We start from the raw sequence: 27,657 nt of genomic DNA, 5'->3' as shown, positions 1-27,657 counted from the left end.
GACACCACTCATAATTGTAGCATCCGTCCAATGTGAGTGCAGATTTGAGGTTTATTTCAGAGAATGGCCATATTAAGAAAATGTCATTGACATTGAAATGATTGTGTTTTATTCACCACATTATTTACATCAGAGTTAATAGTGCTCATGTAATGTGTTTGTTCAGGTGCCACTAATAGCAATGATCAGCAGTATAGCCATGTCAGGGGAGGCTTATCCCCTGTATAAATTAGGACCCATTGGAATGGATGAGCTCCGAGTGCCTGCAGAAGCTGTGGATTCCAGGCTAACATAAGTCTTTGCTTTTCACAGAAATGGGATATCCAGTGATATTTCAAGTAGAAGACATTTACTACCCTCTACTTGCAACAATTGGAGTTCCTGGTAAATCAGTATATCAGCTGTTAATGGTGTAATTCGATGCTAACTGTGCTACTGCGCTGGGTATATTTCTCACTGCGTGTGTTACACAGCCAACTGCTCTTTTCCAGCAATTTACTGATGTAATAACCTCATTGTCTACTCTTTCTTTCTTACAGGAGTTGTATTATGTCTATAATGATATTATTTTAAGAAACCGTGGCATTGTTACTAGATTACTCTGTGTATTGAATGTTTTTGGATCAGGTGCCACGGTTGTGATCAAGAATTAAACCATCAAGAACTTTTAACAGTTTCATGATGTGGATCTAACCTGGAATATTTTTATGAATGTTTTTTTCAGTTTTTGATACTGAGACGTCTCACTGTCTCACTGCTACAAAAGGGACAGTACAATGTCCTCCCTCCCCAATATCATGGCTCAGAGTAAATGGAATTTCAATGTATTTATTTGAATTTCACTGTTATCCAATATTATTTTATTTTGTGTGTCTCTGACGCTGCTTCAGAGGTCTGGCTACTAAACTGAGTTTTCTGCTGACACTTTCACATCTCCTTCTCTGTTTCACTGTGGAGCGTTCACTGACACTGGACGACATTGTAAAATAGAAAGAATTGATGTGATATTTTATTTGTTTACTCTCTATCAGTTGGAATCAGGAGTCTTTCCATTCATCTGAAGATTATCAGCTGCAGCGCTGATGTTGGTGTTTTATTAGTTAAACAATCCCATATTCTAACGAATTACTTTATAATTCCAGGAGAAGGAATTTCAATTATTGTGAAGTTTGTCCGGAAGAAGCTTTCCATCCTGTTTATTCCATGCATTGGAGATGAAGTGAAGAGTGTAGGTAAACAGTGGAGACTTGGGAGTTCTGTAGACAGTTTAAATTATTCACAAAGATTTTGCCGTTGAGCAAACTGACTCTGAGAATAGAATAATTAAACCTGGGGCTGGAGAACATCACACAGGGACAGAATGTTAGGAATACATCGTGTGCGAAAAGTCGCAATAAGTAACAGTTTGCAGGGTGTGAGTACTCAGGAGAGATACGGAAGGAGAAAAGGAGCAGGGAGAACGAAACCGAGGGAAAGAGAGAAGCAGAAGTAAAGAGAAAGGGTAAGAAGCAGCAGTGTGAATAATTCACGATCATAATGTGCTGGAACGTCCAGAACAATTAGAGAGAGAAACTGTGAGTGGAAATTGACTGTTGTCAGATTGTGTTCATTTTCCTGTTGGACTTGATGCTTTGTGTTGATTTCTGTTAGGTCCTCATTTTGTTTTGTCGAAGGTTCCTGTTCCTTACTTAGTGACTGAATAAATAGAATAGAATCAAGACTTCACCGATTGTCTTTCATTACTTAAATTCTGTGCTTTAAAATCTCGGTGACTGCCGAGTTCAAAAAAGAGCGAGGCTGATATCAGAAATATATTTAAATTTACATTTCATTGCTTGTACAAACTAAATACATTGACTTTATTGTATAAACAATTAACTGTTCTGCAACACCAATGACCACAATACCTGTTTGAAAGTATTAATTGAGTTTTTCAACTGGGATCTAAATATTAGATTTCCTCCAGAACTCTTTTGCAGCCTCTCCCCGTGAATCTCAGCCTCTCCTCACCATATTGAATCCTCAGTCTCCTCATTCTAGCTTTAGTTTATCCACTCTCCCAAACCATCTGTTCCAGTCTCCCCTCCTTTTCCTTCTCTCCCTCCCAACATCACTCCCTGGTTCCACCTACAGCTGCCTCGTCCAAACTGATAGGAATGTAGGAACATAGGAGCAGGAGGAGGACATTAGCCCTTCAAGTCTGCTCTGCAATTCTCGATCGTGGCTGATACTCAAACTCAGCGCTGCATTTTTCAGCATTTTCCCATTTGGTAACTTCCTGCCGTTTCACTGAACGCAGAGCAACAAATCAGCTACTCATCGGTTCTTCCGAAAACTTCCCAACCAACAGTCTGAAAACAAATTCCCAATTAATTCATTGGATTCCATCTTTTGTCAAACCCCTTCTCATTTCCTCACTGGCGTTGCATCCTCACTCAGTACTTCCAGTAGATCCGGTGTTGACTTTATTCACTTTCCGTATCAATTTCCCAATTCATTTTAAATAATTGTATTTTCAAACATTTCACTGTGGCAAAGCACTGCCCAGGTCAATGAATCAGTTTTCACTGCTCGATGCAGCAACAAAGCTGGAAATTTCAGCCCAGATACTTTCAAACTGCTGCTTTGTCTCCAGGTCTGATCAATAATTTCTTTGCTTCCTTTTCTCTCTCTTCCAGTTAACTTGGTGGCAATTGTGATCCTGACCCGCGGAAAGTGCGGCCTCTCCAAATGTATCACTGTCTACCTAGTGGGAATGGCAGTGGCTGATCTCCTGGTCGTTATCACTGATCCCATATTGATTTGGATTGTTCCAATTTATTTCCCAGTTTCATTCCTGAGAATTACTCCTGTGTGTTCTCTCGTTGTCGTTCTTCTTTCTGCAGCCACCGTTGTTTCTGTCTGGCTCACAGTCACTTTCACTTTTGATCGATTTGTGGCCATTTGTTGTGAGAAGCTTAAAACAAAATGTTGCACTGAGAAAACGGTGGGTGTCGTTGTAGGAACGGTTAGTGTGATGGGCTGTTTGGAGTCTATCCCCTGGTACTTTACACAGGAAGCAAATTACATTATTGATAATGTTTCCATGGGTTGTAATTATAAACTGATCTTCTTTACTTCCCCCACATGGGGCGCATTTGAATTGTTTGAACGCACCATAACACCTTGTGTCCCGGTCTTTCTGATTTTGCTGCTCAATGTTCTGACTGTCAGACGGATTTTATTCTCCAGTAAAGTCCGCAGGGGATTCCGGGGCCACAGCAATGGAGACAATCACAAGGACCCAGAGATGGAGAATCGCAGAAAATCAATTATTTTACTCTTCACTATATCCGTCAGTTTTATACTGTTATGGGCGACCCGAGTTGTGTATAACATTTATGCGCGAATTGCAGACATTCAGTATTATTCCTCCGATACTGATGCTCTCTTCATCACAAATCAAACAGCACAGATGCTGCAGCTTCTCAGTTCCTGCACCAACACATGTATTTACGTTGTGACCCAGGCTAAATTCAGAAAGGAACTGAAGAAGGCTGTGAAATACCCTTTCAATCTCATTGTTAAATTAGTGAAATCATGGAAAGAGCTGAAGGGCTTCAAACACTGGAACTAAATCCAATTTAATATTCCTTTCCCAACACTCACCGCAGAACAGAAAGTACATTTGATATTCACAGCGCTGAAGACTGAAATGATATTAAATCTGTTCCTCTTGCTCTTCAGAAGATTTATGAATTGTTTCTCAAAAACGCTCGTCGAACAGCTCAACTGAATTCAACTAAACCCACCCTGAAACCAGAGCAAAATGGACTAAACTGCAAGTCACAGAAATTGTCAGATGGTGAGAAGGGCAGAAACTGCAGTGAGACAGGGACACCAGCAGATGAAGATGGTGAGAGGGTGCTGTAAATGCAGTGATAAGGGACACCAGCAACTGGAGATGGTGGGAGGGGGACAGTAACTGCAGTAAGTCGGGGACACCAGCAGATGGTGATGCTGATCCATTGCTGATGGGAGATTCTGTGTTCCTGAGAGTTTGAACGTTTCCATAAGTTTGATTAATTTACTTTATGTAAACTTGAGAGGCTTAGTAAGAGAATTACAATAAAATTTGTGTTAAACTGCTATTTTTCAACTATGCAAATACTTGTAGCATTAAACTCGTTCCTGTTAGGAAAATTATTTTGAGTGATTAAAGGTAAAGCCTAAACAAAGCAACAGCATCAAATGAAACTCAAACGATCATGTACAAATAATAACTCTCTAAATACGTTGTGTCGAATTCTTCATCACTAACGTTGTTACATCTCTGACTCTCACTTCTATTTCTATGCTCGCATCATCTCTACTATAACTGGCTGCAGCGTGGATAGCAACGGAGGTGCGTGAACGGGCTGACAGCTGTGAAGTCAATTTCAGCGTAAGTTTAAAAGTGAATTCCCTTTTGTTTTCGGAGGACCAGGGGACTGCTGGGTAAGGAAAAAGGTATATATTTGTGTGGTTTAGAATCTCTTTCTTTTAGTTTCGGTGGTTGCAGCGTGGATAGCAACGGAGGTGCGTGAACGGGCTTACAGCTGTGAAGTCAATTTCAGCGTAAGTTTAAAAGTGAATTCCCTTTTGTTTTCGGAGGACCAGGGGACTGCTGGGTAAGGAAAAAGGTATATATTTGTGCGGTTTAGAATCTCTTTCTTTTAGTTTCGGTGGCTGCAGCGTGGATAGCAACGGAGGTGCGTGAACGGGCTTACAGCTGTGAAGTCAATTTCAGCGTAAGTTTAAAAGTGAATTCCCTTTTGTTTTCGGAGGACCAGGGGACTGCTGGGTAAGGAAAAAGGTATATATTTGTGTGGTTTAGAATCTCTTTCTTTTAGTTTCGGTGGCTGCAGCGTGGATAGCAACGGAGGTGCGTGAACGGGCTTACAGCTGTGAAGTCAATTTCAGCGTAAGTTTAAAAGTGAATTCCCTTTTGTTTTCGGAGGACCAGGGGACTGCTGGGTAAGGAAAAAGGTATATATTTGTGTGGTGGCTGTACCCGAGACACTACACGTGTAGTGTCTCCCACCCACCCTCCTCCTCTAACCATAAAAAAAGGACTCTGGTGTGTTGATAAGGTAAGCTTTTTATTTAGGAAGTTCTGTCCGTTGGATTGCTAACCTAACAAGTTTTGACTTTTTGTTTTTTTTTGTTTTTCAGTAGATTTGTTGGGAATTTGGAATAGTGGGAATGGAGGTTAAGGCAGTTGCATGTTCCTCCTGCAGAATGTGGGAGGTAAGGGTCGCCAAGAGTGTCCCTGCTGACTGCATCTGTGGGAAGTGCACCCAACTCCAGCTCCTCGAGAACCGCGTTAGGGAACTGGAGCTGGAGCTGGATGAACTTCGGATCATTCGGGAGGCGGAGGATGTTATTGAGAGGAGTTATGGGGAGGTAGTTACACCTCAGGTAAAAGAAGTAGGTAGATGGGTTACCGTCAGGGGAAGGAGAGGGAACCAGCAGGCAGTGCAGGGATCCCCTGTGGCCGTTTCCCTCAACAACAGGTATACCGTTTTGGATACTGTTGCGGGGGACGACTTACCAGGGGTAAGCAATGGGGTACAGATATCTGGCACAGAGTCTGTCCCTGTTGCTCAGAAGGGAAGGGGGAAGAGGAGCAGAACATTAGTCATTGGGGACTCCATAGTTAGGGGAACAGATAGGAGGTTCTGTGGGAACGAGAGAGACTCACGGTTGGTATGTTGCCTCCCAGGTGCCAGGGTTCGTGATGTCTCGGATCGTGTTTTTGGGATCCTTAATGGGGAGGGGGAGCAGCCCCAAGTCGTGGTCCACATAGGCACCAACGACATAGGTAGGAAGAGAGATGGGGATTTAAGACAGAAATTTAGGGAGCTAGGGTGGAAGCTTAGAGCGAGAACAAACAGAGTTGTTATCTCTGGGTTGTTGCCCGTGCCACGTGATAGCGAAGCGAGGAATAGGGAGAGAGAGGAGTTGAACACGTGGCTGCAGGGATGGTGCAGGAGGGAGGGTTTTGGTTTCCTGGATAATTGGGGCTCTTTCTGGGGTAGGTGGGACCTCTACAAACAGGATGGTCTTCACCTGAACCAGAGGGGTACCAATATCCTGGGGGGGAGGTTTGCTAGTGCTCTTCGGGGGGGTTTAAACTAATTCAGCAGGGGAATGGGAACCTAAATTGTAGTGCCAGTGTACAGGATGTTGAGAGTAGTGAGGTCAGGGATATGGTTACAAGGACGCAAGAGGGCACTGGCAAGCAAGAACCTGGTTTAAAGTGTGTCTATTTCAACGCCAGGAGCATCCGGAATAAGGTGGGTGAGCTTGCAGCATGGGTTGGTACCTGGGATCTCGATGTAGTGGCCATTTCGGAGACATGGGTAGAGCAGGGGCAGGAATGGATGTTGCAGATTCCGGGATTTAGATGTTTCAGTAAGAACAGAGAAGATGGTAAAAGAGGGGGGGGGGTGTGGCATTGTTAATCAAGGAGAGTATTACAGCGACAGAAAGGACGTTTGAGGACTCGGCAACTGAGGTAGTATGGGCTGAGGTTAGAAACAGGAGAGGTGAGGTTACCCTGTTGGGAGTCTTTTATAGACCTCCGAATAGTTCCAGAGATGTCGAGGAAAGGATAGCGAAGATGATTCTCGACAGGGGTGAGAGTAACAGGGTAGTTGTTATGGGGGACTTTAACTTTCCAAATATCGACTGGAAATACTATAGTTCGAGTACTTTAGATGGGTCAGTTTATGTCCAGTTTGTGCAGGAGGGTTTTCTGACACAGTATGTAGACAGGCCAACCAGGGGCGATGCCACATTGGATTCGGTACTGGGAAATGAACCCGGCCAGGTGTTAGATTTAGATGTAGGTGAGCACTTTGGTGATAGTGATCACAATTCGGTTAGGGTTACCTTAGCGATGGGCAGGGACAGGTATATACCGCAGGGCAAGAATTATAACTGGGGGAAAGGAAATTGTGATGCGATTAGGCAAGATTTAGGATGCGTAGGATGGGGAAGGAAACTGCAGGGGATGGGAACAATCGAAATGTGGAGCTTATTCAAGGAGCAGCTACTGCGTGTCCTTGATAAGTATGTACCTGTGAGGCAGGGAGGAAGTTATCGTGCGAGGGAGCCGTGGTTTACTAAAGAAGTTGAAGCGCTTGTCAAGAGGAAGAAGAAGGCTTATGTTAGGATGAGACGTGAAGGCTCAGTTAGGGCGCTTGAGAGCTACAAGCTAGCCAGGAAGGATCTAAAGGGAGAGCTAAGAAGAGCAAGGAGAGGACACGAGAAGTCATTGGTGGATCGGATCAGGGAAAACCCTAAGGCTTTCTATAGGTATATCAGGAATAAAAGAATGACTAGAGTTAGATTAGGGCCAATCAAGGATAGTAGTGGGAAGTTGTGTGTGGAATCAGAGGAGATAGGGGAAGTGTTTAATGAATATTTTGCGTCAGTATTTACAGTAGAGAAAGAAAATGTTGTTGAGAATACTGAGATTCAGGCTACGAGGCTAGATGGGATTGAGGTTCACAAGGAGGAGGTGTTAGCAATTTTGGAAAGTGTGAAAATAGATAAGTCCCCTGGGCCAGATGGGATTTATCCTAGGATTCTCTGGGAAGCTAGGGAGGAGATTGCAGAGCCTTTGTCCTTGATCTTTATGTCGTCATTGTCGACAGGAATAGTGCCGGAAGACTGGAGGATTGGAAATGTTGTCCCCTTGTTCAAGAAGGGGAGTAGAGACAGCCCTGGTAATTATAGACCTGTGAGCCTTACTTCGGTTGTGGGTAAAATGTTGGAAAAGGTTATAAGAGACAGGATTTATAATCATCTTGAAAAGAATAAGTACATTAGAGATAGTCAGCACGGTTTTGTGACGGGTAGGTCGTGCCTCACAAACCTTATTGAGTTTTTCGAGAAGGTGACCAAACAGGTGGATGAGGGTAAAGCAGTGGATGTGGTGTATATGGATTTCAGTAAGGCGTTTGATAAGATTCCCCACGGTAGGCTATTGCAGAAAATACGCAAGTATGGGGTTGAAGGTAATTTAGAGCTTTGGATCAGAAATTGGCTAGCTGAAAGAAGACAGAGGGTGGTGGTTGATGGCAAATGTTCATACTGGAGTTTAGTTACTAGTGGTGTACCGCAAGGATCTGTTTTGGGGCCACTGCTGTTTGTCATTTTTATAAATGACCTGGAAGAGGGTGTAGAAGGGTGGGTTAGTAAATTTGCAGATGACACTAAGGTCGGTGGAGTTGTGGATAGTGCCGAAGGATGTTGTCGGGGACAGAGAGACATAGATAGGCTGCAGAGCTGGGCTGAGAGATGGCAAATGGAGTTTAATGCGGAAAAGTGTGAGGTGATTCACTTTGGAAGGAGTAACAGGAATGCAGAGTACTGGGCTAATGGGAGGATTCTTGGTACTGTAGATGAACAGAGAGATCTTGGTGTCCAGGTGCATAAATCCCTGAAGGTTGCTAACCAGGTTAATAGGGCTGTTAAGAAGGCATATGGTGTGTTAGCTTTTATTAGTAGGGGGGTCGAGTTTCGGAGCCACGAGGTCATGCTGCAGCTGTACAAAACTCTGGTGAGACCGCACCTGGAGTATTGCGTGCAGTTCTGGTCACCGCATTATAGGAAGGATGTGGAAGCTATGGAAAGGGTGCAGAGGAGATTTACTAGGATGTTGCCTGGTATGGAGGGAAGGTCTTACGAGGAAAGGCTGAGGGACTTGAGGTTGTTTTCGTTGGAGAGAAGGAGGAGGAGAGGTGACTTAATAGAGACATATAAGATAATCAGAGGGTTAGATAGGGTGGATAGTGAGCGTCTTTTTCCTCGGATGGTGATGGCAAACACGAGGGGACATAGCTTCAAGTTGAGGGGTGATAGATATCGGACAGATGTGAGAGGTAGTTTCTTTACTCAGAGAGTAGTAAGGGCGTGGAACGCCCTGCCTGCAGCAGTAGTAGATTCGCCAACTTTAAGGGCATTTAAGTGGACATTGGATAGACACATGGATGAAAATGGAATAGTGTAGGTCAGATGGTTTCACAGGGCGGCGCAACATCGAGGGCCGAAGGGCCTGTACTGCGCTGTAATGTTCTAAATCTAAATTCTAAACTAAGAGGAATTGAAGTTTTGATCCAATTGTCTTTTGAATGTTAATATTGAATCTGCTTTCAGAAATTTTCAGGCAATGAATTCCAGACCACACCAACTTCTTGCCTATTCGGTCCTCCTGCTAGTACATGAACTCCTAATGGTTCCAAACCGTGGGAAATATTTTGAATTCAATTAATTTCTCCAGTGCAGCAGCTGCAGAGGAGCTGGAACCTCCTCAATTTGGACAAGTGATGAACAGAAATCCCTTTGAATCCCCAAGGAGAGCAGAGGAAGGAAACAGTCATGAAGAAAAGGGGAACAAGTGACACTTTATTGCAGCACTAATAATTCTTTTTTGGAATGTGGAGGTCCTTATCGTTGAACCTTATAGAAACTGGAGGTGAAAAGTGGAAGACAGTTAATACAAGTTGTGTTCTTGGCCATTTCCAGCTTTGTAAACCTTTGTTACATTAAAATGGTAAATGGTAAGACATTCGTTTTCTCCAATGATTACAGGGGTAATGCATAAATGCAGCAGCGTCAAACAAAGTGCAAGCCAACGTTCTCTTGGCTGCATCACTAACCTGGCTCCAGTTCCATCCTTTGTCTCGGAGTGTAATTGAAGATCCGAATAAGATCTGCCTGTTTATACTGCAACCAGACCTCTCAAGCGAAAACTCCTTGCCAGAATTTCAAGGTAACTGCAGTGAGACATTTTCAGTCAATTTCTGAACATTCTGTAAACTGGAGGTGAAAAGTGAAAGACATTTAATGCAATTTGTGTTCAATTGCCATTATCCAGACCGACCTCCGCTCCATGTTTTGAAATAACAACAGCTTTTTCTGCACCGTTAATGAGGTTTTGGGGGAGGGAGAGAGACAAACAGACAGACAGGTTTCTGTCAGGAATGATCCATTTGTGATATGGCTGGAATATCCCTCCCTTCACCATTCCCTGTTTATACAGAGATTCACAATGGACTGTTCCATATCTGAGAGGGAGTGTCCAGATAGAGAAAGCTGAGACCTGGTTGGATGAGCTGTACTTAGGGTGGACCGGGTATTTGAGTGTCAGATTCTGGGATATATTATTTCAACATAAGCCACCATTCTTTCCTTCCAAGCGGCTGGTGCGTGACGGTGAGTTTCTGTGTCTCAGTCTCCCTGTGCACAGGTGAGATGCAACCTGATTACAGTGTGTGTGTGTGTGTGTGTGTGTGTGTGTGTGTGTGTGTGTGTGTGTGTGTGTGTGTGTGTGTGTGTGTGTGTGTGTGTGTGTGTGTGTGTGTGTGAGAGAGAGAGAGAGAGAGCAGCCTGAATCCCTCTCGCTGTGTCCCAGTCCTTACCCTTTTCTTCAATTCCAACCCCATAGTCCCTGCCCAGGATCTTTTCCCCATGGGCGAGCTGCTGGAGGGAAGGTGTTAGAGTACAACGATGGAGCGCAGACAGTGTGGGATGGTGAGTATCTGAACTTTATTCTCTCTCTCTGTCTTTCTCCCTCATCTAACTCAATCACTCTTTCAATCTCTATATCTCTCTGTTTTCTTCTCCGTGTGTTTCTCCCTCTCTCTGTGTTTCCCCTCTCCGTGTTTCTATCTCTCAATCTCCCTCTCTCCTTGTGTTTCTCTCTCTCTCTGTTTCTCTCTGTGTGATTCTCTCGCACTGGCTTTCGCTCGATTAATCTCTCAATCTCTCTCTTAATCTGTCTCTCTGAACCTTTCTCTCAATCTCCCTCTTTGTGTTTTGTCTTCTCCCTTTGTGTTTTACTCTCAGTTACTCTCTTTGAGTCTTTCTCCTTCACTGGCTTTCTGCTGCATCTCTGCTGACTGCAGTTCCTTTGTGTCTCCATTCTTTCCCTCTGCTTTTTTATCCCTCCCCTTTTTTCTTTGCTTATCTTTTTCCTGTCTTTTCTGTCTTTTGCTGTCTTTTCGCTTTTTTAACATTTTCTCAGCTTTTCCTCTATTTCTCTGACTTGTTCTGGAGAGTCTGCATTTGACCTTTTTGCCATTCCTCTATTTCTCAGACTTTCTTTTTGCCTTTTCTCTATTTCTCTGATATTTTCCGGCTTTTTTCTGTGTCTCTGACTTTTTGTGGCTTTTCTCTATTTCTCTGACAATTCTGTGTTTTTTTCGCTGTTTCTCAGGCTTTTTTCTCTATTACTATGATTTCCTTCTGCCTTTACTCTGTTTCTCTGACCTTTCCTGCCTTTTCTGTATTTCCTTGAGTTATTCTGCCTTTTCTCTGCTTCCCTGAGTTGTTCTGCCTTTTAGATTAGATTAGAGATACAGCACTGAAACAGGCCCTTCGGCCCACTGAGTCTGTGCCGACCATGAACCACCCATTTATACTAATCCTACACTAAACCCATATTCCTACCAAACATCCCCACCTGTTCCTATATTTCCCTACCACCTACCTATACTAGTGACAATTCATAATGGCCAATTTACCTACCAACCTGCAAGTCTTTTTGGCTTGTGGGAGGAAACCGGAGCACCCGTAGAAAACCCACGCAGACACAGGGAGAACTTGCAAACTCCACACAAGCAGTACCCAGAATGGAACCCGGGTCCCTGGAGCTGCGAGGCTGCAGTGCTAACCATTGCACCACTGTGTCGCCTTTTCTCTGCTTCCCCTGAGTTGTTCTGCCTTTTCTCTGTTTCTCTGACTTTTTCTGCATGGTCTCTATTTGACTTTTTTGCCTCTTCTATATTTATCTGATATTTTCTGGCTTTTCTCTATGTCTCTGACTTCTCGTGACTTTTCTCTATTTCTCAGACTTTTTATGCATTTTCTCTATGTCTCTGACTTTTTGTTGTCTTTTTTCTCGATTTCTCTAACTTTTTCTGCTTTTTCTCTATTTCTCAGGCTTTTTCTCTATTTCACTGCCCTTTTCTGCCTTTTCTCTATTTCTCTGACGTTTTTGCTTTTCCTCTATTTCTCTGATTTTGTTTTGCCTTTTCTCTGTTTCTCAGACGTTTTTGTCTTTTCTGTATTTCTCTGACGTTTTTCTGACTTTTCTTTATTTCTCTGACTTATTCTGCCTTTTCCCTGTTTTTCTGATTTTTCCTGTCGTTTCTCTATTTCTCTGACTTTTTTCTGGCTTTTCTCTAATTATCGGACTTATTCTGGCTTTTTTCTGTTTCTCTGACTTTTTCTGTCCCTTTCTCTGCTTTCTCTCTCCTTGGCTCTATCTGCTTTCTCTCACTGTGGCTTTTCTCTCTTTCTGGATTTTTGCCCCCTTGCCGCAAAAAAAATATTCTCCCAGCACATATTGTACACCCGCTAAATTCCCCCTCCACAAATTTACCCCTGCAAATTTACCCCCACAAATATACCCACTTCAAATTCCCCCACGCAAATTCCACCCCCACAACCAATCTCCCCGCAAATACCCCCTTGTAAATTTACCCCCAACACAAATATTCACCCCGCTAATATCCCTGCCACAAATATCCCCCCAGGAAATCCTCACCCCACAAAATCCCCCTCTAAAATTCCCCCATGCAATCTTCCCTCCCTACAAAATTACCCCTTGCAAAATTCCCACCCCGCAAAATTTCCTCACCGCAAAATTCACCCCTGTAAATATTTCCACGCTGCCAGAAATTTCAATTTGAGCAGACTAGAAAAGTCCCCTCCCATTTTGAACCTGCAGAGTTCCATCTGCCATTTGAAACCAGGTGACTTCCCCCTCCCATTTTAAACTTGGAGAATGCCCACTCCCAGTTTAAACCTGGAAACGCCCCCTCCCAGTATAAACTGGGTGAAGACCTTCTTCCATTTTAAACCTGGAGAAGAACCCCTCCCATTTTAACACTGGAGAATCTGCACCAATTTTAAAACTTGAGGTCCCCCTGCCATTTGAAACCTGGTGCATCCCGCCTCCCGTTTTGTACCTGGAGAATGCCCCCTGCCATTTGAAACATGGTGAATCCCCCCTCCCATTTGAAACCAAGAGAATGCCCACTCGCATGTTAAACCTGGAGTAGACCCCCACCCATTTTAAACCTGGAGAAGCAGCCCTCCCATTTTAAACATTGCCGAATTCCTGCTGTGAATATCGCCCCCTAAAACTCCTCCTGCCCCCATTGCAAACATCCCTCCCTTTCTAAATACCGCCCCTGTAATTGAAAAGCCTCTCCCTCTACGAACTCCCACTCTGTATCATCTTCCCTGTGAACAGTCGCCCCGTGTAACTCTCGTCCTAGACAACAGCCACTGTGAAATTCAAACCACCATTGCTTTCCTGTGCGTGTCTCCATCTCCTCGCAGTCTTTAATTCCTGTCTGGTTAAGACACTGGAATTCTATCAAATCGCTCCCAGACCCCCAGCACCTTTCACTCGTGTCTAGCTAAATACAGTTTCGGGCATAGACCAAGGACCCCCAGAGGCTAACTGGCTTTCTGAGCCTTTAACGTAGAGCAAGATCCCAACCCCAGGCACAACCCTCACTGCAGAAAGGTGTATCACCTGTTCATCCAACTAGCCACTCCTACCCGTATCCCTCCAAACCCCACCCGCACCCCCGCCCCGCCAAGCAGGCATCAGAGGATCATACACACTCTGACACAAATATGTACACACACTAGTTTGCATAGGGACAAAGGAGGGCATACGGCCCTTTGAGCCTCTCTCGTCTATGTTTGATCATGAATGATCTGACCCTTCCCCCATTGACCCACAAGAAGACAGGTAGAAACAGTCGGGAGCATATGCACAGAGAAGAGAGGAATCACTGGGCTGGCCTTGGACTTGATGCACATGGTGCAAACCAGGGTTGGGGCGGACGGGGTGGGGGATGCGGTGTTGTTGTGAATCGGCCGTCCATTCTGAATCTCTTCCCTGTTTATTAACTCAATGGGAGCAAAACTCAGGCGTGTTGGAAAGCAGGATCCCGGTACATTATCACCTTGTACAACATAACGGCAGCGATTTCAAATCCACCCCCAGTCAGAGGGAGAGAGACACAGAAAGCAGAGATCAATGTATTAGGACAGAACTTACCGAGGGAGAGAGAGAGAGAGAGAACCAAATGGAGAGGGAAATGGATAATGAACGAGAGTCAGGGAGTCAGAAAACAATGACAGTAACTAAGAGGAGAGAGCAAAAATAACAAGGAGGGCACATACAGAAAGCGAGAGGGAGTGAGAGAGATGGATAGAGATGGCGAAATTCATCGGAAAAGCTGTAGCTGTAGCGAGAGAATGCAGCAGCGATGTAGATAAGAGAAATCCACCCCAGAGAAAGAGATAGATGCAGAGCCAGAAAGGTGACAATGGGCAGAGATATGAAGTAAGATGTAGATTCAGAATAGAGAGGGATGTCTCATGTCCTGGGGGTGGGTGGTAGGAGATGTGGAACTGAGAGAGAGAAATGGACAGAGAGACAGATAGTATGCAGAGAGTCGCAGAACGAGACTGAAAAGGTAGATAAATCCCCAGGGCCTGATGGGACCGACCCCAGAATACTGAGGATGCAAGGGAAGAAATTGCTGCGGCCTTGACAGAAATCATTGCATCCTCATTGGCTACAGGTGAAGACCCAGCGGACTGGAGAATAGCCAGTGTTGTTCCTTTGATTAAGAAGGGTAGCATGAATAATCCAGGAAATTATAGGCTGGTTAGCCTTACGTCAGTGGCAGGGAAATTATTAGAGAGGATTCTTCGGGACAGGATTTACTCCCATTTAGAAATAAACGAGCTTATTAGCGAGAGGCAGCATGGTTTTGTGAAGGGAGGTCGTGTCTCACTAATTTGATTGAGTTTTTTGAGGAAGTGACGAAGATGATTGATGAAGGAAGAGCAGTGGATGTTAACTATATGGACTTCAGTAAAGCCTTTGACAAGGTCCCTCATGGCAGACTGGAACAAAACGTGAGGTGAGCTGACAAGATGGATACAGAACTGGCTCTGTTATAGAAGACAGAGGTGAGCAGTGGAAGGGTGATTTTCTGAATGGAGGGATGTGACTAGTGGTGTTCCGCATGGATCAGTGCTGGGATCTTTGCGCTTTGCAGTATATATAGATGATTTAGAGGAAAATCTTGCTGGTCTGATTAGTAAGCTTGCAGATGGCACAAAGGTTGGTGGAGATGTGGATAGTGATGAGGATTGTCAGAGGATACAGCAGGATATAGATCAGTTGGAGGCTTGGGCAAAGACATAGCATATGAAGTTTAATCCAGACAAATGTGAGGTAATGCATTTTGGAAGGTCTAATGCAGGTGGGAAGTATAATGTAAACGAAAGAACCCTTAGGAGTATTGAAGGGCAGAGAGATCTGGGCGTACAGATCCACAGGTCACTGAAAGTGGCAACGCAGGTGGATAAGGTAGTCAAGAAGGCATATGGTATGCTTGCCTTCATCGGTCGTGGCATGGAGTATAAAAAATGGCAGCTGTACTGAACTTTAGTTAGGCCTCACTTAGAATATTGCGTGCAATTCTGGTCGCCACAATACCAGAAGGACGTGGAGGCATTGGTGATGGTACAGAAGAGGTTTGCCAGGATGTTGGCTGGCCTGTAGGGCATTAGCTATGAAGGGAGGTTGGATGAACTCGGATTGTTTTCACTGGAACGACGGAGGTGGAGGGGTGACAAGATAGAGTTTTACAAAGTTATGAGTGGCATGGACTGAGTGGAAAATAAGAAGATTTTTCCCAGGATGGAAGAGTCAGTTACTAGGGGCCATAGGTTTAAGGTGAGAGGGGCAAAGTTTAGAGGGGATGTGCGAGGCAAGTTCTTTACACAGAGGGTGGTGAGTGCCTGGAACCTGCTTTTGGGGGAGGTTGTGGAAGCAGTTACGATAGCGACGTTTAAGAGGCATCTTGACAAATACATGAATAGGATGGGAATAGAGGGATACGGTTGCCGGAAGTGCTGGAGGTTTTAGTTGAGGCAGCTTCTCTACAGGGGCTGGGAGCTGGGCAGTGAATAAACACTCCCTTTGTGTTTACCCTGTTATCTCCAGCTATTTCTCACTCTCCCGCTCTCACTTCATTTTTCTGTGTTTCTATTTATATATGTTTCGGACTCATTATAGAAGCACAGAAACACTATTGACCTCCATCCCCTCTCCAGTAGAAGGATAGAGAGACAGCATCCACATTCCAGTCCCTGCAAATCTGAATTCAAATGGCCCCCTCAGGTACTACATTTCACTGTCGAATTCAGACCAGAGCCTAAAGCATTATTCGGGAATGATAACAAACCTTTAGAAAACTTCGCATTTTGGCCATTTAATTGCTGAGTAACAGAAGCATTTGACAATTAATTACTTAATTTTAAAGTGGTCGTCACTGTTGCAATGTTGGAAACACTGCAGGCCATTTGTGCACAGCAAGATTCCACAAGCAGCGGTGTGATAAAAGGCAGATACACCTCCTCTTCCCCTCTGATTCCCTTCGTGTTTCCCTCACTCTCCTGCGTCGCTCTCCCTCCTGCTACTCTCATTCAGTAGGAAAGATGGAGAGATAGAGAGACAGGGAAATCCACTTTCAGATCTTATTCAAATGGCTGCTGCACATTTCATTTAACCCACAGATTCACGGCACTGCCAAAAACACCAGCATCATTCGGGAATTATACCAGCTTCAAGCACAGGACATTGATTCCAGGCCTTCAGGAGAGCTTTGCAGACAAGAATTCACTTCTTAAATATAGTCGCTCATACAATGCAAGGTATTCTGCTGACAAGCTGTGAACAGCAAGATTCTGCAGGCAGAAATGTCATATGATACAGATTACCTGTTTATTGATGTTAGTTGAGCGATCCCAGAGGCAGGAACATTCCTGCAGTGTTAAAATTTCAAACACCCCTCTCCCTGTCTTTCTCCTGCAACCCCCGCAACGCCCCCCCATACACCACCCCCCCCACCCACCACCACCACCCACCTCATCCACATCTGCTTCTTTTTCTTTCGATGTCGGATTTAGTCTTGATTGAAACGTCCTCTGAACTGTTTCTGTCATCGTTTCAAACAACCACATGTCACATTGTGGCTCCTATTGATTAATGGTTAAAATACAGAAAGTGCGGGGGAGAGCAAAGCAGAGGAAGATGGAGAGAAAACAAAGAGAAATCCACACTCAGACCCTCATAAAGTTGAGTTTTAAAGTTTCCTCATTGTTGTCAGGCAGGAAATGCTGCAGAACACTGGATGCACAGCAATATCCTGCAAGTAGCGGTGTGATAAGATTCAGATTGCCCTTCGTCCCCCGATAGGGCACATTTCCCTCTTTATATTCCTTCCGGAAATATTTTTTTCCCAACAATCGTGTCCCACGAGTGGTTATTTTTTTTAAATCAGACCTTTAAGTCAGGTCATTGATGAAGCAGCTGAAGATGGTTGGGCCAAATATACTACCCTGAGGAAATCCTGCAGTGATGTCCTGGGACTGAGATGATTGACCTCCAACAACCACAACCATCTTCCTTTGTGTTCGGTATGAGTCAAACCAGCGGATTCCCACTGATCTCAATTTTACTCGGGCTCCTCGATGCCACACTCGGTCAAACGCTGCCTTGATGTAAGGTCACTCTCTCTTCCCAGTAGCAGACAGGAGTAAACGGTCCCTTTGACCCGTTGTGTACTGAACATGCTCTGTTTCTTCAAAGCCTGATACAGGACTATTCATGGCCGATTAACATAGCCCATCAAACACTCCCAGAGCAGGTTCAGCACAGCTTAGGAACAGAGTACAGTTCCTTCAACATTCTCTCTCTGTCTTCCTCTCTCCGTCTCTCCCTCCTGGTATCCCTGGCACCATGAGAGAGACAGAGGCAGAGAGGGTTAGATATGCAGACAGAGGGAGGGCTGTGAGAGGACCAAGGTTGGAGAGAGCGAGATTGTTGGTATGGATTGAAAGGGAGAATGTAAGATGTATTAATTTGATATAATCCTTCACTGCTGTGTGCACAATTATATAAGAGATAGGTACGGAGAGGGAAACATCAGGAGAGATCCAGAGGGAATATGCTCCATTTTTAGCATCCAGCAAGTTATTCCACTGCGGGAGCCATCACATCCTTATGATATTGCTTGTAGACAATTAGAAATTTATGTCCCCGCTTATGGACCTCTTTGCTGAGGGAAATAGGTCCTTCTTATTTACTCTATGTAGGCCCCTCATAATTTTATACTCCTCAACTCAATGAACAAAGAACAAAGAACAAATAGCAAAGAAAATTACAGCACAAGAACAGGCCCTTCGGCCCTCAAAGCCTGCGCCGATCCAGATCCTCTATCTAAACCAGTCGTCTATTTTCTAAGGGTCTGTATCTCTTTGCTTCCTGCCCATTCATGTATCTGTCTCGATACATCCTAAAAGACGCTATCGTGCCCGCGTCTAACACCTCCACTGGCAACACATTCCACGCACCCACCACCCTCTGTGGAAAGAACTTTCCACACATATCCCCCCTAAACTTTTCCCCTCTCACTTTGAACTCGTGACCCCGAGTGATTGAATCCCCCACTCTGGGAAAAAGCTTCTTGCTATCCATCCTGTCTATACCTCTCATGATTTTGTACACCTGAATCAGGTCCCCTCTGAACCTCCATCTTTCTATTGAAAATAATCCTAATCTACTCAACCTCTCTTCATAGCTAGCGCCCTCCATACCAGGCAACATCCTGGTGAACCTTAATATTCCCTCAGCCTCCTCTGTTCCAAAAAAACAACAACCCCAGCCTGTCTAATATTTCCTTTGGATTTCTTTGCAATTTTGGAACTCTCTTTTGCAAATAGGAATTCATGCAGACTTAATTGCTAATTTTTAAATCTGTGATTGATAGATTTTTGTCAATCAAAGGTATTAAGAGGTAACGGGGCAAAGGTGGGGTATATGGTATTAGTTAGATCACAGATCAGCCCTGATCTCACTGAATGCAGAATCAGGGTTGAGGGATTAAATTGCCTCCTCCTCTTCCTTTCTCCGATGTTAGATATCCTTCTTTCACTCTCTCTCTCTCTCTCTCTCTCTCTCTCTCTCTCTCTCTCTCTCTCTCTCTCTCTCTCTCTCTCTCTCTCTCTCTCTCTCTCTCTCTCTGTGTGTTTCGGACAGTGGAGAGCGAGATTCACGCTGTATCCACCCGATGCTGTTCCTGCCCTGGGAGCGGTCTCTGCTTCTGCTGCATTTTACCCGCTCTCACTTTGTACTGCACAAGACCATTTCTCTGTGTATAATACAATAGACCCTGTCTTTACTCTGTATCGAACCCCATGCTGTCCCTGCCCTGGGAATGTGTGATGGGACAGTGCAGAGGGAAATTTACTCTGTGTCTCACCCCACACTGTGCTTTTCTTTAGAGTGCTTAATAGGACAATGTTGAAAGAGTTTTACTCTGTATCCCTGGAATTTAGACGGTTAAGGGGTGATTTGATGAAAGTTTTCAGATTAATAAGGGAAACTGACAGGGTAGAAAGAGAGAAACTATTCCCACTGGCTGCAGAATCGAGAACCTGTGCACATAGTCTCAAAATCATAAAATTGTCTTAAACCATTCTCTGTCTGTGTCGCCCTCTTTGTCTCCCTGTCTGTCTCTTTCTCCCTCCGCTCTCAGAACATCTGTGGATATCCACAAACATCAGTTAGCCATTTTGGGTCTGTTCACGGTGGCCATTTTATGTTACCACAACACTGTGACATTTATTTCAGAGACTGATTCCTCACTAATGTAGTGTTATTGCTTTAAACGTGACAGAGACACAGACATGGAAACACTGAGACACACAGAACCAGACAGGAGTGAATCATTCCCTTGTACCCATTGTGTACTGTATGTGTACAGGCGCTGACACTGTATTAAATTCATTCCCGGGATCTGGGCATCACTGACAAGACCAGCGTTTATTGCCTAATTTCCCTGAGAAGTTGGCGATGAACTGCTCCCCTCATCGACCCTCACAGTTACCATCATAAAAAATTCACTCCAGCTAGTCTGACACGATCTCCACTTACCAAATCCATGCTAACTATGCCTGACTAATCTGCACCTTTCTAAATGACTATTAATACTGTTTAGCAGAGTTTATCCCAATCATTTGTCCTCCACTGAAGTTAGGCTGAGTGGCCTGTAATTACTCAGTCTATCCCTTTCTCCCTTTTTAATTAATGGTACAACGTTTGCAGCCACCTCTTTCAACACTCTGGGATGCAAATAATCAGGTCCACGGGAGTTATTTACTTTAAGATCCCTTCATTGTCTAGTACTTTTTTTAACCTAATATTTATACCTTGCAGTTCCTCATTTACACTAGTTCCTTGATTATCCATTATTTCTGGGAGGTTTTTAGCATTTTCCTCTGTGAAGACAAACACAAAGTATTTGTTTAGTTTCCCTGCCATTGTCCTATGATGATAGGCTGAGTAAATTGGATCTGTATTCTTTGGAGTTTAAAAGAATGAGAGGTGATCTCATTCCAACATATCAGATTCTAAAACACTCCGAGAGCAGGTTCAGCACAGCTTAGGAACAGAGTACAGTTCCTTAAACATTCTCTCACTGTCTTTCTCCCTCTGTCTCTCCCTCCTGCTATCTCTGGCACTAGGAAAGAGACAGAGGGAGAGAGGGTTAGATATGCAGACAGAGAGAGGGCTGCAGAGAGGGACAAGTTTTGAGAGAGAGAGAGATTGTTGGGGTGGATTGAAAGGGAGAATGTAAGATATATTAATTTGATGTAATCCTTCACTGCTGTGTGAACAAATATGTAACAGATAGGTATGGAGAGAGAAACATCAGGAGAGATCCAGAGGGAATATTCTCCATTTTGAACATCCATCAAGCTATTCCACTGTGGGAGCCATCATACCTTCAAGATATCGGTTGTGGAAATTTTGAAATCTATGGCCCCGCTTATGGACTTCTCTGCTAAGGGAAATATGTCCTTCCTATCCACTCTACCTAGGCCCCTCAAAACTTTATGCACCTCAACCCAATCTCCCCTTAGCTTCCTCTGGTACAAATAAAACAACCCCAGCCTGTTCAATCATTCCTTTGGATTTCTTTGCAATTTTGGAACTCTCTTCTGCAAATAGGGATTCATGCTGGCTTGATTGTTAATTTTTAAATCTGTGATTGATAGATTCTTGTTAACCAAAGGTATTAAGAGATAAGGGGGGCAAAGGTGGGGTATATGGTGTTAGTTAGATCACAGATCAGCCCTGATCTCATTGAATGCTGGAACAGGGTTGATGGGTTAAATTGCCTCCTCCTCTTTATCTGTCTCTTTGGTGTACGTGGTCTACCTGCGGGCATTTGATACAGAGCCGCACAGCAGACTTGTGAACAAAATTACAGCTCGTTGAATAAATGGGACGGTAGCAACATGCATATAAAACTGGCTGAGTGACAGGAAACAGAGAATAATGATTCATGGATGTTTTTCGGGCTGGAGGAATGTTTGTAGTGGAGCTCCCCAGGGATCAGTGTTGGGACCCTTGCTTTTCCTGATCTATATTATTGTCCTAGACCTTGGTGTAAAGGGCACAATTTCAAAATTTGCAGATGATACGAAACTTGCAAGCATTGTGAACTGTGAGGAGAATAGTGTAGAACTTCAAAAGGGCACAGACAAGTTGGTGGAATGGGCGGAGAAGTGGCAGATGAGGTTCAATGTGGAGAAATGTGAAGTGATTAATTTTGGTAGGAATAACATGGAGATACAATTTCGAATAGAGGATACAATTCTAAAGGGGTTGCAGGAGAAGAGGGAACTGGGTGTATATGTGCATAAGTCATTGAAGGTGTCAGGACAGGTTGAGAGAGTGGTTCATAAATTATACAGTATCCTGGGCTTTATGAATATGGGCATAGATTACAAGAGCAAGGAAGTTATGTTGAACTTGTATAATACACTAGTTTGGGTTGTCACCAGAGAGGATTGGAAAATGATGGTCAGAGCCTCCTCTATGTCCTCCCTTGCTCCTCTTAACAATCTGGTGAATTATCAGCTTTCAAAGATGTTAAACCCCTTAATATTTCCTCTCAATATGTTTATCCTCCCCTCTTTTGTGAAGACAGATGCAATGCATTCATTCTGAACCATGCCCACATCTTCCACCTCCACAGGCAGGAAGAAGGAGGAGAGGAAATCTAAACTAAAGAATACAATTCTAACAGGGGGTGCAGAAACAGACAGATCTGGGGGGTATTTGTGAACCAATCACTGAACGTGGCAGGGTAGGACACCACACTTTTGATCACAGCACCACTTCTGGACACCACACTTTAGGAAGGATGTGGGGTCATTAGAGAGGGTGCAGATAAGATTCACGAGCAAGGTTCCAGGGATGAGGAACTTCAGGTACATGGATAGATTGGAGGATTTGGAGTTGATCTTTGTGTCTCTCTGTCCTCCTCCCTCTGTCGCTCCCTCCTGCTATCTCTGACACTAGGAGAGAGACAGAGTGAGAGAGGGTTAGATATGCAGACAGAGAGAGTGCTGTGGAGAGGGACAAGGTTGGAGAGAGGGAGATTGTTGGGGTGGATTGAAAGGGAGAATGTAAGATATATTAATTTGATATAATCCTTCACTGCTGTGTGCACAAACATGTAACAGATAGGTATGGAGAGAGAAACATCAGGAGAGATCCAGAGAGAATATATTCCATTTTAAACATCCAGCAAGCTAGTCCACTGTGGGAGCCATCATACCCTCATGATATTGGTTGTGGAAATTTTGAAATCTATATCCCCGCTTATGGACCTCTGTGCTAAGGGAAATAGCTACTTCATATTCACTCTATCGAGGCGCCTCATAATTTTATACACCTTAACTCAATCTCCCCTCTGTATCCTCTGTTCCAGAGAAAACAACCCCTGCCTGTCCAATCATTTCTTTGGACTTCTTTGCAATTTTGGAACTCTCTTCTGCAAACAGCAATTCATGCTGGCTTCTTTGTTAACTTTTAAATCTGGGATTGATAGATTCGTGTCAACCAAAGATATTAAGAGATAAGGGGCAGAGGTGGGATATATAGTGTTAGTTAGATCACAGATCAGCCCTGATCACACTGAATGCTGGAACAGGGTTGAGGGGTTTCATTGCCTCCTCCTCTTCCTATGTCTGATGTTAAATATCCTTCTTCCACTCTCAGTCACCCTGTCTGTCTGTGTCTCTCTATTTCTCTCTTTCTGTCTCTCTCTCTCTCTGTCTGTTTCGGACAGCGTAGAGTGAGATTCACTCTGTATTCAACCCATGATGTCCCTGCCCTGGTAGTGTTGGATGGGACAGTGTAGAAGGAGCATTACTCTATATCTAATCCTTGCTGTACCTCTCTGGGGAATTTTGATGGGAGAGTGCAAACAGAGAGGTCTGGGAACAGGGTCCCCATGGGGAGGACTTAATGGTGCCTCCAAATTGACTAGTTAACAATATTAGTGCTCCATGGATGAAAGGGGCAGTGGCTGAGTGGACACGACGTTGGGTGAGAGAGTGGACAATGGTTGTTTCAGACTGGAGGGGGGTATACCGTGGAGGTTTATATTAGGACCACTGCTCTTTTTGATATCTCCTAATGACTTGAACTTGAGTGTACAGGGCATAAATTCAATGTTTGCCAATGTTTGTGTCATCTGCAATGTAAGAAACAGGGAAGGGACTAGTAGCAGACTTCAGGAGGATAGAGGCAGTCTGGTGAAATGGAACACACAAGAACACAAAACGCCGAACACAGGATTGGAAGAGAATAAATAGGCCAATATAAAGATCAGCAATAATAATGAACTGAATAGGGAGAAGATCGAGAGCAGGGAGATAGAATAGGGAGGCGAAGTGGGGACAGAACATGTCACAAACTGAGCTGTCTGTGACGCTGATATAATGTAACACATTGGCAGAGATCCTGTTCTGTTTGGTAAACGACCTTTTCAAGATAGAAAAATGTAAATTCCTCTCTCGTTGACATCTTGTACCAGAGACAGCCTCTCTATTATTTCCAAACTCAAAACAGTGCCAGATTATGAACAAATACTGTATTTCTCACTTAACCCTTTCTACCTGTTGGACTCTGCAGATTATGCAGCAACACACAGCACCAGTTCCAGCTTCTGTGCTTGCTGTGGCACAGACTTCTCTCCTTCTTCTTCTCTTGCTGTGTTTTCTTGACTGTATTCTATCTTCTGCTTCTAAGTGCAAAGGATGTTCTGTTACCCCTCTCTAAGTGTGTTGACGATATGCTGTAACACCCTTTCTTTTATCCTTCTTGTGGTGCAAGGATGTAACCATATTAGTTGTGAATTGTTCCAAGTGCCCTAATTGGTCCAGGTCGACATCATTGTTTGACACGAGTTAGTTAATGGTTTAATCTACACACATTACAGGCGCTTCCTGTTTCTTTCTATTTTATTAAGGAGCCTAAAGCTTACATTTTCGTTGATGCCAGCCATTTTTTTAATTCTGCAGTTTCACGTTTATCTCATCTCGCTCCCTGCAAAGGGTGTTGGTGTCTTCGACCCATCTCTCCCATTGTTCTTACACAAAGGTTTAACCAGAGTATAGCCGTGAAAAACCATTGTATAATTATGCAAGCATCAGCTCAAACAGACTTCAATATATTGATGTACAAAGCATATAATTAGTCCCATTATAAATAAAAACAAGGAAAGCTGGAACCACTCAGCAGGACTGGCAGCATCTGTGGAAAGCGAAGCAGAGTTAACGTTTCAGGTCAGTAACCCTTCTTTGGAACTGACAAATATTAGAAATGTCACAGGTTATAAGCAAGTGAGGTGGAGGTGGGGCAGGAGATAACAAAGGAGAAGGTGGAGATTGAACAAGGCCACATAGCTGACCAAAAGGTCATGGAGCAAAGGCAAACAATATGTTAATGGTGTGTTGAAAGACAAAGCATTAGTACAGATAAGGTGTTAACGGACTGAATATTAAACAGCAGCAAGTGCAAACATGAAAAAAAACACAGTGGGTAAGCAAATGGAACAAACTAAGATGAAATGAAATAAATGATTGTAAAAAATGTAAAAAATAAAAAAATAAAAAATAACTAAAAATGAAAGTAAAGTGGGGGGCTGTCATGCTCTGAAATTATTGAACTCAATGTTCAGTCCGGCAGGCTGTACAGTGCCTAATCGGTAGATGAGATGCTGTTCCTCGAACTTGCGTTGATGTTCACTGGAACACTGCAGCAATCCCAGGACAGAGATGTGAGCATGAGAACAGGGGGGAGTGTTGAAATGGCAAGCAACCAGAAGCTCAGGGTCCTGCTTGCGGACTGAGCGGAAGTGGTCCGCAAAGCAGTCACCCAGTCTGCGTTTGGTCTCCCCAATGTAGAGGAGACTACATTGAAAGAAGTACAAGTAAATCGCTGGTTCACCTGAAAGGAGTGTTTGGGGCCTGGGATAGTGAAGAGAGAGGAGGTAAATGGGCAGGTATTACACCTCCTGCGATTGCAGGGGAAGGTTCCATGGGACGGGGACGAGGTGGTGGGGGTAATGGAGGAGTGGACCAGGGTGCCACGGAGGTCCTCTCTGTGTTATCTAAGCAAGTTCTCCATACAGCAATATGGATTGGGGGGGCGGGGGACATTTGATAGAGGTGTTCATGAGTTGAACAAGGATAACCTGTTCCCATTAGCTGATGGTACAAGGACTAGGAAACACAGCTTGATGGTTTTTGGAAAGAGATGCAGGGGAATGTGAGGAAGAACTTATTTTTTATCTGTTGGATCTCCCTGTCCACAAGTGTGGTGGAAAAAGAGCTAATCAATGATTTCAATAGGAGATTGGATAAACACTTGAAGGAAACAAACTTGTTACAGGGCGACGCTGATCAATCAGGGGAGTGAGTCTGATTGGATGATGAGAATACTTTGTCATCTTCCATTCAGTAAAGACTTTGACATTTTTCGTTTGTACGAAATGAGGCAAAGTTGCAGAATTGGGGCTGACTTCAGATGGGGCATTGCAATGGCCAAGAATCGAACCCGGGTAAGCTGCTTGGAAGACAGCTATGCCCACTACTAAACACCATCGCTTGCGTTAGGGGACTGCTCCCTCTTCATTTGTAGAGCATACACACCGGAGGTGTTTGGACCTGTAATGTAATTGATGAAATACTTAGCAACCATTTCAATCTGCATCGAAACAGCACGTTCATACGCCCATTAGAGGATGGGTTCATAGAATAGTGACAACACTGCTAGCGGCCATTGTGCCCGTCCTACAGGGTAGTTTTCACACTCACACACTGGAGTCTAACAGATACACAGTGATACCTACATTTAATTAGGAGGAGTGGTCAGGTGTTGTGTCAGAGCCTCTCATCCATATCCATAATGCAATATACAAACATAGTCTCACACTTTAGAAACTGACAGATAGAGAACAAACCTGAGACTCACATACCAAATACATATCGAAGAAAATACATATTTGCCTAACAGCAGCTAACAGGTACAGGATAAAACACACACTCACAACGCAGAAGCTGGCAGGTACAGAACAAATAATATATTTACATACAAGAAACTTTCAAGTACACAGTAAAACCCACAATCACAGACCAGAGACTGCCAGAGACAGATTGAAACCCACACTCACAGAATCACAGATATGTGAAAGCACAAAAGGACACAATTTGACCTGTCGTGTCTGTGCTGGATCTCTGAAGGAGACATTTACCTAGTGTCAGTTTATTGCCTTTTCCCCATAGACCTGCACATTGTTCATTTTCAGATAACAATTCAATTCCCTCTTGCATGCCTGATTGAACCTCCCTCTACTGCACATTCAGGCAGTGCGTTCCAGATTATCACCAGTTGCATTGGAAAAAGCTTTTTCCCCCTCCTGCCACCGTTTCTTTCTGTGCCAATTACCTTAAATATGTGCTATCTTGTGATCAATCCTTCCAACAATATGATTTTTTTTTCCTTCTCCTTATCTGCCCTATCCAGGCCCTCATGACGTTGAATAACTCGATCAAACGTCTTCTCAAACTCCTCTTCTCCAGTATTTGCAATTCTCCAGTCCTCAGGCACCACCCCCGAGTCAAAAGGAGACTGGAAAATTAGGACCAGTGCCTCTGCAATTTCCAATCACACTTCCCTCAGTATTCTTCGATGCATCTCATCCAGTCTTGGTGCCGTATTAACTTTCAGTACAGCAAGCCTATCCAGTATCTCCTCCTTATCAATTTGAAACATTTCTAGTGTCTAAATTACAGTCCCGTCCAGCATTGCCTGGGTTGCATATTTTTCCTTCGTAAAGGCAGATACAAAGTATCAATTTAATATTTCAGCCATGTTCCCTTCCTCCATGCATCCACCGCCCTTTTTCCATAATTAGCTCAATCACAACATTTAACAATCTTACTATTTAATGCCTATAAAATAAATTTACTTTTAAGTTATCTGTCTGAACCTTTTCCATCTTTGCTTCTTTTATTTATTTGTTCACTTCCCCTCTAAACCTGCTAAACACCAGAAACTGACAGACATATTGATAGATGAGAGCAGTAGTTCCCATTATTAGTCCTATTCATAGAGTTACACAGCACAGAAACAGGCCCTTTGGTGCATTATGACTGCAC

At 43.9% G+C, this 27,657-nt stretch overlaps 1 protein-coding gene across 1 annotated transcript; it reads left to right on the top strand.

Annotated features, from left to right (window-relative positions):
* Positions 1-314: 314 nt before the first annotated feature.
* On the top strand, positions 315-26,093 carry LOC137381043 (probable G-protein coupled receptor 139). The gene is made up of 7 exons (XM_068053436.1): positions 315-384; positions 2,679-3,571; positions 3,727-3,895; positions 4,368-4,423; positions 13,461-13,525; positions 16,651-16,788; positions 25,958-26,093. The coding sequence occupies exons 1-7, from the start codon at positions 315-317 to the stop codon at positions 26,091-26,093; spliced, it is 1,527 nt and encodes a 508-aa protein (XP_067909537.1).
* The last annotated feature ends 1,564 nt before the right edge of the window (positions 26,094-27,657 follow it).

Source organism: Heterodontus francisci, chromosome 21 (genome assembly GCF_036365525.1).
Source record: "Heterodontus francisci isolate sHetFra1 chromosome 21, sHetFra1.hap1, whole genome shotgun sequence".
Lineage (NCBI taxonomy): Eukaryota > Metazoa > Chordata > Chondrichthyes > Heterodontiformes > Heterodontidae > Heterodontus > Heterodontus francisci.
The sequence above is the reverse complement of the archived record's forward strand: the minus strand, read 5'-3'. Positions and strand labels throughout refer to the sequence as shown.

Excerpts from the sequence above, each read along its gene's own strand:
- LOC137381043 (XM_068053436.1), top strand. The coding sequence starts at position 315 with ATGGGATATCCAGTGATATTTCAAGTAGAAGACATTTACTACCCTCTA. Across the intron at positions 3,572-3,726 it reads TCAATCTCATTGTTAAATTA|AAGATTTATGAATTGTTTCT; the intron begins GTGAAATCATGG and ends CTTGCTCTTCAG. Across the intron at positions 16,789-25,957 it reads AGTCGCTCATACAATGCAAG|TAAAGACTTTGACATTTTTC; the intron begins GTATTCTGCTGA and ends TCTTCCATTCAG.